Genomic DNA, 20,086 nt, shown 5'->3' on the forward strand with positions numbered 1-20,086 from the left:
GAACAAAACAAAAAAACCTCCCATGCTTGACTGGGTGTATGTGCATTAGGTATCTATCTGCCTATGTTCATACTGTATGCAAGAGAAATAGCTGTATATGCATGCACATGGAAATAGAAATATTTATACATATTCAATAAAAAGAGGACTCATCCAAGACACTTCTTTCTGGGGTGATTCAGACTTGAAACTCTCCCTCTGCTTCCCATCTCATTTCAGCTATACCATGGCTTTCTGTTCTTCCCAAGCTATCCAAAACTGGTGACTGAGTATTTTCACTAATGTACTTTTGCTGTTTTCTTCCAATTAATTTGTTCAGGCTGTCAACAGAAAACAAAGATTACCACGGGTTCCCTCCCTGGTAACAAACCTGCACCAGCTCTGCCTTCTGCTGTGGAAAGCACATTTTTTATTGGATTGGTATCTTTTCCAATTAGAAACTAGAAGAGATCATGTGCATTTTTGTGGTTTATTTTTTAAAGGTTTATTACATTTCCCTAAAAGTATTAGATACGTGAGATATGATCACGTCTGAAACTTGCTCAGCGCTTTAGTACCTGTTCTGTATTACCCTCTGAAGAGATTAAATGCTTCTTTTTCTTTCTGAAGCAAAAAAGTAACAGCACCTAAATTTATTGCAAAACTTCATACTGCTCAGTTGATAACTGAAGTTATTAGGTGCAGCCAGCCAATTCTCCTTCTTATTGCCATCTTTTTAAGTCAAATCAGTTTATTTTCTAGCTAATCACTCTGACTATTCAAGTTTCAAAGCAACTGGAAGTCTGTTACAGTTATAAAATAATCAAGTGTTTGTGAACCACACGCTATACATTTCAATAGAAAATATATTAACTAAAATATGTCACAATAATTACAAAGCTTCTCAGACAATGGTGCACAGCGTACCATGGCTTCTGAAATCTGAATTTTCTTCAGGCTGAGAAAGAACAGTCAGTGAGCAAGGTATGAGGAAACTAAACTGCTAATGCTGCAAACGGCGAAGCCGCGTTCGGCAGGCGCAGAGCACCACCGGTTCCCATTGCAATAACAGCAGAGGAAGGCGCTGGGCATCTCGCAGGTCTGCACAGTGACCGCTTGTAAAGCGCATTAAAACGTCCTTTTAATGTTTTCCATCTGGAGTAAAAAGTCAGAGTACACAAGAAAGGAAGTCACAGCAAGCATTCTATATATAAACAGACTGTATCCACATAGTTTATTTCTCACAGTTCTCCTGACAATCGAACATTATTTAAGAACATACTGTATACACAGATAAGAAGAAACATACAAAATGTTTTAAATGATGCACAACAAAATCCAGCAGTATAAAAGAATGCATGTGAACCCTTGCTCACTGCTCAGGCTAAATTTAATCACTGTTTAAATAGTAATAAAAATACAATCTTTCATGGATCTTGTGCAGACTACAAAAGAGGAAAAATTATTACCATATATATGATTTATATTAGGCAGTTTTCTTTGATGAGTTGCACTAACAACTCCAAATACAGAGGCAGAAGGCTGTGTATTTTATTTTAAAGGAGTTAATGTTGAGTATTAGAGACTTTACACAGTTACTACCACTGGCACTTTTCACCATATTTTGTACACATCACATGATCATCTTATATAACATTACATTTAAAAAATATATCTGAGTGACAATTTTATAACATTCACACACCATGAGCTGGTTAAGGAAGCAATGCCACAGTTGCCCCCTGTAGTGCTTCACTGTTGGTAAATAGAGTTCATCGTGGTTTGAAAAACAAAACAAAACAAAACAAAAGAAAAACAAAAAACCAAATTAAAAAACTTGAAAGTCGATGTGATTAAGCAGCTCCGATTTAATAAAGGCCTGTAACCAACCATCGCCGAGACAGTGAGCATTTTTTAGAGTACATCCTAGAAGCAAACACTGTCATTGGTTAAAACCTTGCCTAAAGAAGTCAGTTACTGTGCTGAAAACTATTTCACAACAAAACTGCAAGCTACTAAACTGTTTTTATATAAATACTTCATCTCCTCTGAATCTCATTATAACCGAGTTCTTCAAAGCCTTTGGAATTTACTCTGTCTTTAATGTGTGCTCTCATTTCTGGCTCACCTTTTGTATGTTTTTCTTTTGTCTTTAGATTCACCACCTAAAAACGACTAACGTGGTGAAAGAGGTGTCTCCCAGTGAAACCTTCTGCACACTAGGAATGTTCAGCTGCTGTTCAGTGATCTAGAACCATGACAGCTCGAAGCTGCAGTTTGACAAGTACACCCAGGAAGCTGTCATGCTGTGAGCGACATTTCAGGGAAAGCAGAGTCTTTCCAAAATGTGCACAGGATTAACAATGGTGCCATTGTTAGATTTCAAAGAGGATAGTAAGCCCAAGATGGTAGATCTGCTTCCCATGTCATCTATTTGCTGGAAAGTAGTTTGGGTCAAGATAATTGTAACTGGTGCCCTGGGACATGCAGTAGTCTCTGTCTAAAAATGTCTCTGCTCTGTAAATAGGCTCTAACTGATGATCTTCCTTATGAATCTCTGTTTCATGCAGACTGCAAGGGAAAGAAAAAGATAACAGTTTAAAAGTCAAGTATGTTCCTCATCTTCAACCTTCAGAAACAGCAATCAGATTAAGAAATTCATATCAAATTTGATAACTTTTAATTCATAAGGTGTAACTTCCCCCACTATTTAACAGCACCAAACCTATCACTCCATTGTATTAAGAAAAAAAATTTACATCCAGAACATGCTTACAAAATGTACTTCCCACTAACACACACTAAAGTATCTTCCACTTCACCCACCACAGGACATGTATCCTATGCTGATGCAGTGTTTTCCACCATGCACGGCAATTAACCCACACAGAGATTTCAGCTAATCACAAATAACAAGTAGAAGCGAATGCTGCTCACCAGTCAGAACAAGAATCGCAGAAATCCAAGGACATTTCTTGAGGGCAGTCCTGGCAGTGCCACCGCACACCCTGGATAGGTTCAATTCCGCAGTTATCGCACTGTGAAGCAGACGAAGAGCACTGAAAATCCTGCAACTGCAGCCACTGACGTCAGTACTGGTGCAGACACCAACACACCGTACAGAAAGGCACATGTAGGGCCATTACCAGCCCACGCAGCTGAACTCTTCTCATCGCAGGACGCAGTGTATTCACAGATGAAGAAGTCCCCATACTCTAGAAAAGGCCTCCAGAGCCCTGAGGATCGATCAATCTTTATCCTGCTTTGCTTCCCCCTCCCCGAATGCTCCATGTCGGCATCATCCACCGGCTCAGCAGAAGCAGACCTAGGCCTGCCCGTCCTCACCTGGCTGCAAGAACTGCTGCCACACCATTCGTGAGTGTGGTGTTGCTACAGCTTAAAGCCACCACATTCTAGGTGGGCTGGAACTTAAAGTCGGGTGGCTGGAAAGGCAGCAGCACAACGTATTCAGGGGAGGGAACAGAAGTAAAACTAAAGCTGAGCAAGAAGACAAGAACTCATCCCTTCAGAAGAACTGGGGACAACAACACAACAGCAGGTAAGTGCACGAAGTGGAGGAAACCAAGTACAAACAAAATGTCAAGACTGGATGAAGAATTCACTATGGTAAAGAGGAGCAGAAATACAAAAGTATTTGGTAACAAAAGGAACCCTAGAAAATGGGACTTGGAGGCAAGGAGAACTTTTCAAAACTCTGAACTATGAAGACAGCTGCAGAGACAGCACTGAAAAGGAGAAAGAAATGTGAGAAACAAGCCTGTGCATCCTCCTCCAGAGCCTGGAGCTCTCTGACAGCAGCTGTGAAACCCACACTGGCCACAGCCAATTCACTGGGGCTTACAGACACCTTACAGATGTGTCACAGCTGCACCCCTGCTTTCCACAGACAGCCTTCAGAGCTTGAGGGCTGCTCATGAGGAGGGACTAAGCATACTCAGAGCTGTTCTCTGAAAATATCAACTTCAGTATAATGCTAAATACTTTAAAAAATAAACACTGGTTTCAGTTATCTCAATTTGAGAACCAAGATAATGGAAACCCTTGACCTTTATTTCTGTGCTGCAGCTTCCCTCTGCCCTGTGAAACAAAAATCATACCATGCCTTTCCTTTCTTAAGGAAAAAAAATGTATTTGCAAAGTGCTCTGATATTACAGCAATGAAAGCCATAAAGAGCCCACAAGGGATTCAATAATTCAATATCTAAAGCAGAGTTTGAATAATGTGTAGTAACTGAGGCTGAAGGCCACGCAGAACCAAAAGTGCTCTGAATGGCTGCTTATGAGGTGAGCTCCGTCCAGCCCATGCACTGAGCCAGGCAGCTCTCCCCAGGGAAAACAGTATAAAGTGATGGTATTTCATAGCTGACCATAATGCACAATAAGATCAAATTCAGGCTGCAAAGAAACTTTCAAACTCTGAATGCTTGACACTGCATAATGCCCATTTACTCTTCAGAGTAATTTGATGTGGAAAAAGCAATTAGTTTGTTGCCTACAAGTCTGGTCTGCCCATCACCATGCTAATTTTTAAAAAAATACTAAAAATAAAGAGCGTCTTGGTGGTCTAACACCATGATTACATCTGCCAGTGTCAACTAACAAGGCTGTCTTAATTCTCCAGTCATTTTGAAGTGAACTTTAAATTGAGTATCTTTGCATTCTTCTATAAATGGGTATTAGAAAATAAACCTAGCTGCGTAACACTAAACAAGGTGAAGGAACTCTTCCAACCAAGCAACCAATCACACAGAAAATCCCTTGCAAAGCAGAAAATGCAACTCAGAGAATGCCCTTCCTTTCCCACCGCCTATTAATGGTCGATACTGGGACAACACATTAGTTTCACTTAACGTTTATTTTCTTAATTTCACATAACCCCTGTTTTGTGATCTTGCTTCAACTTCTGTGAGCTACTACTTGTTAGGATGAGCAAGTTGCTACAGAACAAAAAAAGAGTTAATCTAGTACTGTTATTAAAAAGCTTTGTCCCTTCTTTGGCATCAGGTGGAGGCAAAATGACTCCGAATTCATAATCGGAGATTTACCATTAAGAAATCATTGTCAAACCAGAATGTAGTGTCCAATGGGATTTTATAATGGTTTAACCTGGCTCTAGAGCTCTATTTTCATCATACAAATGAGGAAAAGACAGTAAGCTTATTAATTTTCATACAGTATCAGTATTCAGTGAAACCTGAGCTATGGGAAAAAGTGAATTCCTTGGGCTGCTTTTATTAAAGAGGATGAGGGAAAGCAGACACAGTGAACAGGAACGAAGGAATCAGAGTTGCTAGGTTAAACAAAGCCTTTTTAGGAAATCCAAACCTGTTATCTTTGCAAACCTCTACAGTCCACCGAGTGTGAAACTCACCTTGAATCCCACATGCTGCACAAATCCACTTTCTGCATGCATCTGCTGGAGCTTCTGCTTCTTCAATTTCTTAAACTCTAACAGTTCTTTGTATTCAGGTAACTCTCGATATGTTACTGGAATACTCTCTTCATCCTGGTCACGGTTAAAAAAGACATGAGCAACATTCATTCCTTTAGCAATATAACAACTCGTGAGACATATTCCATAAATCACGATGTATTTTTAATGATCTTTGAGAAAATGCTGGCAATAAATTCTACGAAACACGCAGAGAAATTATTTTTAAATACATAGCACAGAATGGCACATACAGCTAACTTCCATTTTATTTTGTAGTATTTAAACCTTATCATTTGCATCGAAACAACAAAAAAATTAACCTACAAACCGATTTCTTCTGGTGAAGAGCTTAGCTTAGAAGGAGACAGCAGTGCCTAACTTTAATTCCTAGGGTTTTTCTCACCTTAGATATCTAACTGCAATTTGCACATAATCCACCTGTCCATACATTGCAGACAAAACACTTTTGTTTAAGACAAAGCTTGTTTAGTTTAGTTTTAAATACCTGCAACAGACGCTCTATTTGACAACTGAAATTTCAGGACAGTTTTATGAAGTTAATCCATCTCGCTCTTTACTACTCTATGGAATGGTATGGAATAATAAATTCTAAGGGTAGTTACACTCACTGTACATTCAAAGCTGTGAAAATATTAAACACCACCCTAAAACGCTTTACAATTTTAAGAAGCTTTGCACAAACTCCGATTATTAAAAGATCCATAAATGAAGATAGTACCAAGCTTCCATTACATTTGTTTTTGTTTGCAGACAGTCAATCTTAACAGTATTAACTTCTCATCTTTACCTGTAAGAATAAAAAGTGATGAGAAGCATCATTCCAAGATTTTCAGAGTTATCCAACTTCTTCACCCCTTTACTTCACGCTGTCTCTTAATAGCTCAAGCAAATAAATGGCTATTTTTCCTAAATTATGAACAAGTTTGTCTCCCTGCAGGCTGGTGCATACAACTTTGCCAGAGGTTTATAACAAATGGTTCTCTCTTTTTACAGAAACGCCCCATTTCTGCTTTTCCTCATCCAATTTCCTTCAAGAAAGGTTGAGGAGCCCTCATTCGAATACAGACCCCAAGATGGCCATTTAGTTGTAGCAGCTGTATCGGTACATGTCAGCTGTTTACAATGACAAGACTTCAGTTCGCAGATCCTACACTGATAGGAATATTCAGTTATGGAGAACAACTGCAAGAGAGTAATCAAAATTCTTCTAATTTAGCCTACATCCATCATTTCAATTTCTTTTATGAATCCATGAAGATTAAGGAATCTGTGTTATTTAGTAAGTTTATTAAAGGAAGTGAGAGAAAAAGGCTGGGTGTTAAATTTCTGAAGGCCTTATCTATTATTTAATTGTAGTTATGAACCTATGTTAAGGACTAGACTAGAAAAATACAGGAAAATCAAGGTTAAATGTCATGATTAAATTGTGTGGTGATAAACTATATTCTCTTAACACAGAACATGCAAATCTCAGAAGTTTCTCTGAGAAAAACTGCCTGGCACAAGGTAACTGTGTATTTAATAAACTATGCCGTAACAGCTCCCTGCGTGGACACTTTATTCTGGAATAGTACCTAACTCTATTGTAGAATAATCAGACTACTCACAAAATGAAGTAATCATAACTGAGAAGTAAATTCACTGTTGGGAATAGAGGGTCTTCACCTGGGAATAACTCATTTATACTAAATACCATTGCAAAGAAGTCAAAGAAAACCTTAATTTTTCTTGCTACACTGAATCTCTTCTCCACCATGCCAAGTGTTTTTCTCCAAGACAGTGTCTGTCACTAAGAGACCTGACTTTCAACATTCGAGCAGAACCCTGTATGTTCATTTTGAATATAGTTCATGATCTCTTTCTTCTTCCAAACAACTTCTATTGTGCACTGATAATGGGGTCCTTTTTGGTAACTGAGCTCACCTTTGTCCTTCTACACAACTGCAAGCCAGAAATCTATCCATGTGGAAATACTGCACTAGTGAAGGAGAAAAAAGATTTTAGAAAAGGAGGAGAGAGGGCACAAGTCTGCCTTTATTATTGCAAAGAAGTAAACCAGGAATTTGCACTCCAAATTAAAATAAATCCTAGTTGGTTTATGGTGCCCGTATTTATTAGAGTTAGAACACCACGGCAAAATCAGAATGTTTTAGGAAAATACTCTGACCAGTTAGAAAATGATGTATTTAAAGCCAATACAGAACAAAAGAAGGTTTGCTCAAAAACAGTCCCCTTGAGGTAAAGAACAGTAATCTGCATGTCTTCTAATGAGCATTTTTCTTTCCAGGCCTTTAAAGGTTCTTACTGGAATATGTGAAGTCATCAGATACGTCTACAGATGGACCAAAAGACCATCAGAGAGAGAACACAGAAAATGAGTGAAGATGGGATTAATAGATTAGCAAATTGAATAACTTAAAGAAGGTTACGCAGAGCATGTAAAAAAGTCGATAAAGGAAATGAATGGACTTATACTGGGTGGTGGTAATACTTCTGTTATGCATCAAGCTTTTCACACACAAGGTATCACATTAAAATATGTCATATAATGACAGATACCAAGTCAGGTTCTTCAGTGTAAGCACAGTGAAGCCACAGTGAATGACACCAGCTGGGACACTTGCCCAGCACCCCAGCAGTCGGATATAGTCCCTCTATATGGAAAGAGGGAAATACACGTCTAAATTCTCGTTGTATCTTTGCATGTGATGAATGAGGAAAGTGGAACACTACATGATGTAGTAATACATTGGGTTTGAATGCCTGCTAGAATTTGCCTCTAAAATTACATCCATTTGCTGCGTGACAACCAGCTCTCAACATGCTCTGAAGTGGATTTTAAAAAAATCCATGATTCAGCCAGTGAAGGAAGACAAAATGATGCCTATAGCGTTCAAATATTACCAGGGCTCTGTGTAACTTTTCTAATACAACACACCTTTAGCCAGAATCGTAACTATATTGTTTTTAAAGTTTTCAAACTTACCTCATGTCAGATCACTTTTTGAAAACAGGCAACTTCTTACAGTCATTTCGGGACAAAAGTGTTTATTACTTGTCCTGCCTACTTCCTTTCTGGTTTGGTCTACATTTTCTGCAATTGGGAGCCTTTATATCAATAACATGTTTATAATTCAAAATGCCTCATGAATCTTACCACAACTTTATACTTGATGATATTTATTTTATGGCAAAGATGCTTAATCCTCATATTATTCAGGAAAGAAGGTTAAAATATCAGTAAAGCAAGACATCCTCTGACTGATCTAAATGACATACCGATACATCCTCTTCTGCTGCAGCATCCATATGGCTGTGAAAACTGGATCTGTCATCATCTTCATCCATATAAACTGGAGGTTCATGAGATGTCATAAAAGTTGAAGGTTTGAAAAGATGTTTATTTAAAGGATGCTGCCGTCTACTTGATGACTACATTGAAAAAAGGATACATTTTAAAAAACATCCTTCGGTTATTATTTAAGTAATTCTCATTGATAAAACCTTGCCAGAAATGTGCCCTTTTGCACTAAACAGCCTATCATCTTTCCAACTATTTTTACTTAAACCTCTGTATCAGAGCCTCATACAGCTGAAGTTCTTCTCCCCCATACCAAATGATGAACACTGCAGTATTTCTTTGGTAGGAACCCATTAAAAAAGAGGCCTTACCATAAAAGTAAATAAATGAGACGGACAACAATAGAGAAAATAAAGCTGTTAAAATTTTGAAGACTGAGAACCAAAGTGCAAAAATAGTGAAAGAAAACAGAAATCTAGGCTAATTGTCCAGACTTCTTTCCCAGTCCAGGGAGAGAGAAAACAATTTCTTCCACCATAAAAGAGGTTTCTAAGAGCTAGAAAGAATTGGTCTCTGAGGGTTTTTTTATTGCCACTGACTGGAAAATGAAGCTAAAAAATGTTAGATTATATAAATTACTCCATTAGCGTATATCTAAAATCTTTCAACTTTAATGCTGTCTGAAGGTGTAGAATGCACGGCAGATTTAAAATAGATTACTGCAAGGCACTCAGCCCCTATTACTGATTCCCCATGGAAGAATATTAAATATCAAAAAAGAAGAATTTAAGGTGAATGCCACTGACTCAACTTTTTAATTAGCTACTTTCTGGACCAGCATTTTGACAACTGAAATACCAAATCTTACATTCCTCAATTGATAGAAAAGAGCGTGAATCAAAAAAGAGAGTATGAAAAGTGGTTTTTTGTAACAATCATAAAAGAGAGAACTGTCTTACACTGAGTCTCGCTTCTGTCACAGAGATAAAGTATAAGGAATACTGAGTTAATACTTTCTCTTTTCACACAAAACTTTTTACCTCGAAGGTTCCTAAATCAGTTACAAACCTGTAATACTGCAATACGACCAGTTATCTTTGAGAGGGATTCAGCCTCTAAAGAGGGATCTAGCATGCTTTTACAGTTGTGGACAGCTCAAAAATAAAGGCAAAGATGACACCAATGATCTTAGATGGAAAGTACAGTAAGGAATTGAGAGTAGCCCCACTCACTCCTCAGGAGAGAGATGAAGTCTGTAGTACCGACTGGCAGCTGTACCTCAGACCTGCAGAGCTACAGCGCATAGAGTAAAAGTGAACATTTTGTTCTAAGGCAAATCAAATACTTCCCTCTTCCCCCCAAATACTCCCACTTTAGAGGTCAGATGATACTTCAGCTTGAGCTGACACACTGCTTTCAATTTCTGTTAATAGAAAACAGACCTGCATTCAATACCAGATCTGTAAATCAAGGAAGGAAAACTGTGTCTACACTTAAATGGTAGCACTGTTGTGCATACAAGTTAGGACCTAGGAATTTAACTGAGGATTTGAATTCTCTTTTCGGTAAAGAATGAGCTAAAATAATACATGAAAACAGACAGTTAAAAAATCATTTTTCCTGTGGGAAATGTACCTTAAAGTAAAGCTCAAAGTAGGTGCACTGGTGATATTACATAAGCACTAAATTGAAAACCATAAGCCATAACTGAAGGACTGAATACTACAGTCCTAAATCTCTAATTCAGTTTTATTTTCACCAGTAGTAGATAATCATTACACAGGAAAATAAACTGATGCATTCTGTTTAACCTCCTGTATCACTTACAGAAAAGACATTATGTCATGTGAGGGAGATACCTACAGTAAACTCCACAAGACATTCAAGAACTGAATAGGCTCCTCATCTCACAGCACGTGAGAAGCTGGAAGGGCCCTGCAAAGCTGATCCAGTGCAACCCCTGCCACAGCAGGATCACCAGAGCAGTCACACAGGAACACGGCCAGGGCTTTGGGTGTCTCCACACAAGGACACTCCACAACCTCTCTGGGCAGCCTGGGCCATGCTCCATAACCCTCACACTCACAAAGTTTCTCCTCATCTTCAGCTTGAACCTCCTGTGCTCCAGCTTGGGACCACTGCCCCTTCTCCTGTCATTGGCTACCACTGAGATATAGGGATACAACATATGTTCCTCCCCAGGAACTGTTTTTAAAAGCATCCCAGGCAATCCCCATGGAGAAATGGAAGTCTCTTCTTGTGAAGCATCCCTTTTGACACAATTATTTACATTAAATATACCCATGTTTTTTATTCTCCCGTAGATGAGTGCTTTAAGTATCAGCATCCCATTTTCATACTTCTATTATTGGCAACAAAGCGGATACCACAGTTGGCAGCGTATGTGGGTACTCGATATCAAAATAAGGACAAGCACAGCACAAGCGTGACCCTGGCTTCCAATACTCCTTGCATCTCCTTTCTGCTACATTATGTTATCTCCACTGGAGATGTGGGAATAACGACAGCCTGGTACAGTGCTGTCAATCTGTGCTCCAAGTAGACAGCTATATTAGCAGATTGAGAACTCGGTTCCCCCACATACGCTATTTGTTTGATATTTTTCCATCTGCCTTATTTCTCACGTGGGATACAAACCTAAACCAGAGATGCTACCTTAATACAAAGCAGGGTACAATGACCTTACTTTATGGCCTGGTAATAAGGAGATGAATCATATTGTGAAAACAGATATAAGTATTAGATTTGTGCTATGTATAAGATGAAGAAAAATCTGTATTATGGTAGCAGTACCACTGCAGTATGAGAATGTGAAGTATCTATCTTATGAAAAATATGTTTCAACTGTTGGTTATACTGTGTTTGTACAGAGCAGCGCGGTTAAAGAACTTTATGGATCACTGTTCAAATTAGTGAAAAAGATGGTTAAAATGTCCCACGTGTACTGGTTAAGTATTCCCACTGTTGACAGGGTCGTAATCACGACAAGAAAAACTTATCTACACAGTTGCAGATAAGCAGGCACTTCTTTATTTGCAGTGCTGGGGAACACAGAGGAAGACCCTCAAAGGTGTGTTCCAACGCTTACACAATTTCACAGCCTGTTTATACATTTCCTAACAATAGCAAAATCATAGGAGCACACATAAGATGATCACCTTTTACTGCACCCCTCACCCTGATTGGTTCCCCACTATCACCCCACATACGACACTGAACTACCCCTATATGTTCTTTGACATAGAGAGAAAAGAAAAGTTATGGCCCATTCTTCTTATACCCGTCCTAAGCACCTGTATACACATATCCTACCATGGCCCATTCTTCTTAACTTTGTAGAGGTCAAAGTGTTCTTTTAGCTCTACTGCTAAAACAAATGCCTACTTTAACCAGCTAGAACTTTCTTATGCCTGTAACACCACTATTTATCAAGCACAGTGATCTGCTGCCTGGCAGCACTGCTCACATTCTGTAGAAACAATTTTCCAAATAAAACTAAGAGGAAAGAAGACAAGTGACTAAGGTCCCCTAAAATGGTAAGGTGACACAAAGAGCTCAAAGGATTATAATTTTCAGAACTAAACTGTCAACCTCTCTTGAAATTGGCCCCCCCACGCAGTATGGTAAACTGCACGAGTAATTCAGAGTACTAACAGATGAATCTCACCATGGTATTTACTATATCAATTTTTCCAGCCTTTTTGTTCTTGTGCCAGAAAGAGCTTTTCCAATAGACAAGGCAGCAGACAGTCATGTCTGCACCTTCCCTGCCTGTTTATAGAGCAGAACAGTAGATTAAAATCCTAGTGAAACTAAAATTGCATTACTATGATGGATGGTGAACTGGAAAGCCTCTGACTGTTTGCAGTAACTTCAGAGAATACCAGGAGACAGCTGAAGGGGTGTAACATTTGAAATCATCAGAGATGAGCTGTGTAGTTCTATCAGGCCCCTCTGACAGTAACCTCAGTTCCCAGTCTTTCAAGGGACTAAACCTGCAAATTTGCCTTTCTGAAGAACCTGTGTAAGGCTTACTCTATTCTTAATCAGAAAACATCATGGAAAGCCAGATGCAAAAAAAGTGTTACTCTATGAAAAGCCACTGTAACAGGTTTTAAAGAACTTTTGTAAATACTATGGTAACAAAAAAAAAACCCAAACATCGCTCCCCATCAAAACCTGAGACTGCCCTTTTCAAATGTCTAGGGTCCGCATTCGTACAAAAGAATATCCCATTATTTACATCAAAATATATGACTGGTCTGCACAGAAATCTGGACTCTCTTTCATTTGCAAACTAAGAGTATTTCTCAGGACCAGACTGTTTTCTCATTCATGTCAAGATTACGAAAACCACCACATTTTAATGGTCATTTATATGACCACTGTATTTTAATGGTCATATATGTTGCAAATCAAATTAAAATATGACATTTCAGTATTGGGCCTATGCTTGTGTTAGGTCAGTATGCTCAGTTATACATAATTTTCTATATTTTTTTAATTAGAAGACAACTGCACAATATGAATTACAGGGCTATTTATTGTCTTCCAACAGGGTCTTCATTATCCTCTTCTACATCAATTGCAGTAAACTTGAAAATGAGCAAAAAGTACCCCTAGACCAATCATTCAACTCAGTCAGTTCAGCCTTCGTGTCTCTGAAATCTTGGATAGAGATGTAATTAACAGATATTGATGTGAAACTGGAGTAACACCCAACTCCCTCTACGGTGCTAATGGTAAAAGATTGCTTTATCAAGTAAGAAATATATGCAAGGTGGAACTAGTCAGTAAGAAAGCACTAATGAAGACTTAAATCTATCGAAAATATTAATTATTTAGACTCAATTTGCACACAGAAATACAGCATTTATGCTCTAATATTGTCTCACCTTTTTGGAGTATAAATATAAGTTTGGAGTTCTTCCTGGAACTGGAATGCCAGCTTTAGTCAGTTTAATAAAATACTTTTGCACTCTACTGGCAACCTAGAAAAAACAACACATGACAATTAGATATCAAATGAAATATGAGAGGCTTTCACTTCAAAGTTTTGCCAGCATTGCTAGACAAGAAATCCTCATTTTCTACTACCTATCTTGCAGGGCTGCATCTGTAGTATTTCCAGACACACTTTAAAGGCTTTCAGAGAAAAGTAACCTACCACTGTTTAAAAGTACACAGGAAATATAGCAAAATCTTGATAGAAAGGAAAGAATTTTAGTAGTTTGTTACATGCTGAAGCTAAAGTTACTTTGTTTGAGCAATGACAGACAAATCATGCAGTTAGCATGCAGAAAGTACTTCTACTTTTTATTTATTAAATAAGTAAGCATACAATTTATTTTTTTCAGGTACAGAGAAATGCACCTATAAGTATAGAGATGAGCAGAGATGAAGTAATCTTGTACATTGAAATGCATTGAAAATTGAAATGTACATTGAAAAAGTACACTTTTACCTGAAAGCATACAACTGAAATAAGATAAATTAAAATACTGTAAACATAGAACAAGAGCATTTTATACTTGTAGTCAAAACAGAGAAATTATGTTATTCTGGGGAAAAAACTGCCACAAGTCCAATGCAGAAGCACTCAGTGTCTCCACAATTGTGTCCTTTTGCAGGTCTCAGGCCCGGTACAGAACCAGCTCTTCTGTCTGTGAATATTAAAATATCTGCTCATTCTACAGTACAGAGGTGCAGGAAATTCAGCACTCCAGTGTAACTCAATCTGAGAACAGTTGGTGTCATAATACTTCTATACAGAATGAAATGCATGCTGTCAAAATCTAATGAACAACTAGTTCTGGCAGCTCTGGTATGGGCTTTGGGGCACTTTTAACATTCTCTATTTGAGGTTAAGAGTCACACTGTAATTAGTCAAATGTAAGCCTTGCTGTTACATTTTTAAGAAAAAGCGAGTACTTCAAAGATACTGGATTTTATTTATTGCTATTTAAAAAAGACATCTACAAAAAACTTTTGTGTGAATCTGGATCAACTGTTAGGATGCAGTGACTGACACACATCTATGACCACAGTGCAAGCAGTCAAACCATGCCCAAGCAGTCAAATCTTTTCCCCAGCAAAATAAGTTTTATTGCTTTTATAAAAATAAACCTCCTTTTTTAATTCAATTCCTCAGTTTATGAATTGTGGGGGTTTTGACAGAAATACACCCTCAAATAGGAAATAAATGACTTAAGTGTTGAAGAGAAATAAGGATACAACCTCTTATCAGTGCTTCCTAAAAAGCTTTAAAAAAAAGTCCCCAAGAAATGATTACTTCTCAAAGTGTTTTACTCGTTACCTGCTTCGCTGTTCTGTTTCCCAGTTCATCAGCTATCTTCTGCCACCGTCGGGACTCTACTTCCTCTGGTGGATACTTCAAAAGCAACTGCTCAAGTTTTTTCTAAGTCAACAGGGGAAAAAAAATAAATAAGTATTTCCTAGTAAAGACAGGAGTTGTCAAAGATGAGTATCTACATGAATGTGACTCTGAACTTTTAAGTACTTTAAACATTATGCTACAGTTTGCTTTTATTTGCACGTATGTTACCACAGCTACAAAACAGAAGAGTTTCCCATTACCTGTTCCTCTACAGTCCACAGCTGGTTAAACGTTTCAGGTTTGGTCTCATCGCAAAGTCGCCCTCTTATCATCTGCTCAAATGCAGCATATAAAATGGAATACATGTTTAGAAAAAGTACAGTTAGAGTAACTCGATTTTAACCCTTTTCCTACCTAAGTAAAACCAAAACGAAACCAAATGCATGAAAACTTGAGATAAAATTTGCCTAAAGTACAAATACATTCTCTGATTTGAGAACATCAACGAAATGTCACTATCATTATTAACATTTGACACAACAGTTCAGAATATCCACACACCCATATTAAAAGAGAGAAAAACCTCAAAAGTTACTATTCTGTAAAATTTTCTCTTTCCTTTTGTCACAACTACCTGTGGACGACTGCTTGTAGAACCTTCTGGACCATCACTTAAAGGCAAGACAGAATATGAAATAGACTCTCCATCCTTCTTGGGATCCAAAGGACTTTTTGGTCTTGCAGGTATACCTACTGTAAGCAACACAAGAAAGGAATTATTAAACCTCCACACTGGTAATTTCTTTCTTGTAACATACACCCACTTGCCTTTTACCTTTGTCAAAAATCAGCTTCACTCTCCTACTGTTACGTTTTCGGTTCCTGAATTCTCTCTCAAAGTTTCCAAGGCTAGTGGTGTATTGGTCCCAGGCAATCTCAGGGAGCTGAACAACTCTCTGAGGATATGGAAGACCCATATCAACCTGAAAATAAACCAGAGTGAAAAGTGAGAAGCAATATTTAACGTAATTGCTGTATATCCAAACCGCAAACCCTGAAAAGCTATGAAAACCTGATACTGCTGCTTTGCTAACAGCAGAGTTCAAATTCAGAATTTGTGAAGTGCCATGCAGGACACAGTCTTTTTAAGGAGAAGGTATCTTTCAAGAATTATACACAACAGTGCATATAAAATATGCAGCGGCACGGTCAATGATGGCTTATTGAGCATAAAACTTTACAGCATGTATTTCACAGCTGAAATCGGGTGTTTCTGACTTCAATATCCTGTTACTGTCTATCTGTCTTTTATCTTGTTTAAACATACTGTTTGCCCAGGATCTGTACCTTTCTTAACACAGGAAAGGATAAGATTTGGAGTTTTACATAGAAATCTCTGATTTCTGCAGACGATGAATTGCCAGTTGTTAAAAAAATCCAAGTAAGACTTAAGAAAAGGCCATTGAAATACCTTCTTCTGGAGTCTTTCCACAAATCCAATAGGATCTTTCAGTGCTTCTCTCTGGTGTCTGCCTAAACTTTCAAGGTCTTGAACTGCTTGAGTACGTTGAGCCTCGAGTACAGCGATCGTCTGTAACAGTCTCTGATAACTACAGAGACAAAGGAAAACATCTCACTAAATTTGTCTTTAAAAATGACACCCTCCCACCTAAATACTAGCTGTTATCATCTACTCGTTTCTAGCAGATTTCGTAGCTTATCTGGAACAGTTCATAGACATTTTTACTGGATTATATAAAAAACTATGTAAAATCTGGTTTAGGTAGTAGATGACTCTATATAAACCCATAAAAAGTAATTTAAACCCTCAGTAGGTTCCCTTAAATGTAAATTCTGTATTAGCTGAACCAGTATGGTATATGGGACAACCTATTCATATTCTCAATAGGTATGACCAGCAAGCTTTGCTTACAAAGTTTAAGAAAAAAGCAAACAAAATGACCTAATTCCTCTTCTACGTCAAACTCAGCTTCCTCCTACCCCAATACAAATGACTCTACCACAGAAATCCAGCATTTCACTCAACCACGCACAGGATGGACAGGAACGGCTCAGAAACCATATCTAAACATTTCATAGAAGCCTCACTTAGTGCAGAACACAAGAATAATTTATTAGTTGTAAGAATAAACCAAGGAGTAAGTGATTTGCAAAATAAATACATACAAAAGAGATTCCTCTAAGAATACAGAAGTTAAATGAAAATGTCAGTGTTTCCTAGACCTGCGGTCCCAGGCTCACACAATTTTGACTGTCTATTTAACAGACAGATGTGACTATCATACCTGGAGCCAATAATGTGTGCTTTTTAAACTGCTTTCTATACAGCTAGCTCAGAGCCAGGAAACCACACAATATTGTAACACAGCATTTAAAAACTGGGTAACTACATTTAATACCTTTAATTTATAGTTACAGCCGTCCACTTCAGTTTCTGAATGATGCGGTTACCCAAGGCCCCCGTTGTTGCAAATTATGATGTAGCAACGTAACTTTTTTCATGAAAATGTTTTCTGACATTTAATATTACAACAGTATTTTAGTTAAGCAAAAAACACAACCTGACGTATACTGAAACCAGGTTAAGATCTACTCACTACTACACTATTTCAGTGCATTTTCTTTCTATTCCCTTATTGCTAAACCAAAGATAAGCCCAGCACAATGGATTCCACACGTATTACAGAGAAGATCCAGAGGTTACTGGTTTTTTAGTTGGCTACACTGGTAATTGGGTAAAGGCTTTAAGTGGAGGGAAGTCAACAGCCTCAAGGCAAAATATAGGCCTTGAATTTCCAGGTAGGCCTCAAATATTTCTACCTAGACATTAAACTGCTGCCTCCCCATAAAAAGGGTCATTTTCTTTCCACTCAAGTGTAACATTAGAAAACGTAAAATATAGCCATGCCTTCTGAAGTTTGAAACTAAAATACTGAGCTTGCTTCAAAACAGGAGGGTACAATTCTGTTATGAATTTATTATCATTTAAATCCGTCTGTACATATTCACGCTTGTATGCAACTAAGACCTAAAATGCCAGTTAAATAGGCCATTAATATGGGAACAGTACTAAAATATTTTCACTACTGGATAAGCACTCTGGTTTCTTCTAAGCAAAATAACTTTGCATGAAGCAAGATAATTAATGGGGCTTGAACGGGCAAAATCAAACGTCAGCTGCAGTACCTGCTTTTCTTTTCTTGAGTCACTTTACCTCATTTATTCAAATTGTATTAAACAATTGCTTTTCCAAATGAAATTGAAGGAAAATAATCATTTCCTTTAAAACATTTACATACATAGAAGAAAAAAAGCAACCAAACATTGGCGATTTAGCTGAAGTGCTGATCTAATGATGATTCACGTGTGTAAAGTAAGGGAAGAAATCATCTTAACGAGGTGGCCTTAAATAATTAAGTCTGAATGGAAAGAGGGGAGAAATAACAAACAAGACAAGAATATTGAACTGCAATTTCTTCCCTCATTAAAACATGCATGCGACCTCACTGAAGCGATCATGGACTTGAAGATAAATGGTTCAGAAACGATACCTCTTGCCTCCATGGAAATACATAAAACATGATGAGGATGTCAGAATCATTCACAAATGCCATGTGATGTTCATCTGTGGCTGCACAGCACCATTATCATTAAATAATCCAATGGAGAAAAAGGGGGTTTTGAGCAAACTGCTCAGACAAGAAGACTGCCTGGCACTTGTCTGCATTAACTTGGAGCTACTGACCTTAACTTCCACACTCCGTTTTTATGAATGAACACACTCTGAAGTCCAGAAACAAGACTGCAATTTTATCAGGTGAATATCGGAAGTACTGAAATGCAGGGAAATGGGCATTCTGGGGTCTTACACTGCCAAGAACAAAATTGAAAATACTAATCCTGAAATTCATAGTTTGCATATTGCAAATTGAGGTGTTTCAGATTTGCTGCAGCACCACAAACTCTCCAAACTACTGCACGTCCTTTTAAATTCCAACATGAGTTAACTGACTCTATTATAATATACCTGTGTATTTTAAGACTTGAACCAGTACTGTTTTCAGAGGTTTGTACAGGCTTTTAGCTCTCTGGCCCTACATGACTGTAATAAAGCCGAGTATTTCTCCAAACAAGCAGTAAACCAAGTAAGAATGCACACATTGAGCATTCTCGAAGTGTCTGTATGTTCTGGCTCCTTAGTTTCAGACAGTAACAGAAAACTTTTGCTGCATGAAGCAGAAGACACCGTGTACTTCATTTTCAAGGCTGTTTAAAAAAAAAAAGGGCAAAAAAAGCAGCTAATAATTTCACAATCCATCTTCCAAGGTTCTCTGTAGATAAGCACAGTAAATCTGACTCAAGCCACCTCCTGCAGTTGTGCTGACGTTCTCCAAAGCCTAAGGAAGCTAAAGAGAAAGGAACTGGAACCTTGCTCCCTGCGCTGCTGCAAAACTGGCCCCAGGAGGCAATCAAACAGCATCCACCTCTACGTTATCTAACTACAGTTGCCTAACTTTGTTTGGAATTGCCAAGGAAAATTATCGCACAGCCTCTGCCAAAACAAAACAAACTCATACAGCTAAAAAGGCATCGTTTGAGTAACCCCACAGCCAGTCGTATCCCCTACAGTGCCCTACACTTTTCTCAGCTCTGATCACCAAACTGTTAGCACATACAAGACCCACAGCAGTTTTCAGTGAAGGAAACCTTTCATTCAACAGAACACAGTTCTCTGTTTCCACAATGCCAGTATTGAAACACTCTTGTAATTTCTTAAATCGTGTTAATTGCCAAGAATCTTCCAGATGAACACTTGAATAATTCAGTAGAGTACAGGAATAGTTTCTCGATGATGAAAAACTTGGATTAGACTGGGTTTTTGATGGACTGATATTTAAAAAAAGGAAAAACACTTCTTAAAGATCGATCCTGATCTGCAGGAATTCCTGCT

The 20,086-nt window shown here is 38.0% G+C and overlaps 1 protein-coding gene across 1 annotated transcript in view; it reads right to left on the bottom strand.

Moving 5' to 3' along the window:
* Window positions 1–1,870: 1,870 nt before the first annotated feature.
* Window positions 1,871–20,086, bottom strand: part of ZZZ3 (zinc finger, ZZ-type containing 3) — a 30,164-nt gene continuing 11,948 nt past the window's right edge. Inside the window, exons 2-11 of the mRNA XM_010183140.1 lie at window positions 16,586–16,724; window positions 15,950–16,097; window positions 15,749–15,867; window positions 15,375–15,446; window positions 15,094–15,195; window positions 13,673–13,768; window positions 8,735–8,887; window positions 5,372–5,506; window positions 2,917–3,017; window positions 1,871–2,550 (exon numbers count right to left, since the gene is read on the bottom strand). Coding sequence (XP_010181442.1) covers window positions 2,406–2,550; window positions 2,917–3,017; window positions 5,372–5,506; window positions 8,735–8,887; window positions 13,673–13,768; window positions 15,094–15,195; window positions 15,375–15,446; window positions 15,749–15,867; window positions 15,950–16,097; window positions 16,586–16,724 — 1,210 coding nt within the window. The 3' untranslated portion in view covers window positions 1,871–2,405. The remainder of the gene's footprint in view (window positions 2,551–2,916; window positions 3,018–5,371; window positions 5,507–8,734; window positions 8,888–13,672; window positions 13,769–15,093; window positions 15,196–15,374; window positions 15,447–15,748; window positions 15,868–15,949; window positions 16,098–16,585; window positions 16,725–20,086) is intronic.

This window comes from Mesitornis unicolor, unplaced genomic scaffold (assembly GCF_000695765.1).
Source record: "Mesitornis unicolor isolate BGI_N332 unplaced genomic scaffold, ASM69576v1 scaffold4214, whole genome shotgun sequence".
NCBI classification, from domain to species: Eukaryota; Metazoa; Chordata; class Aves; order Mesitornithiformes; family Mesitornithidae; genus Mesitornis; species Mesitornis unicolor.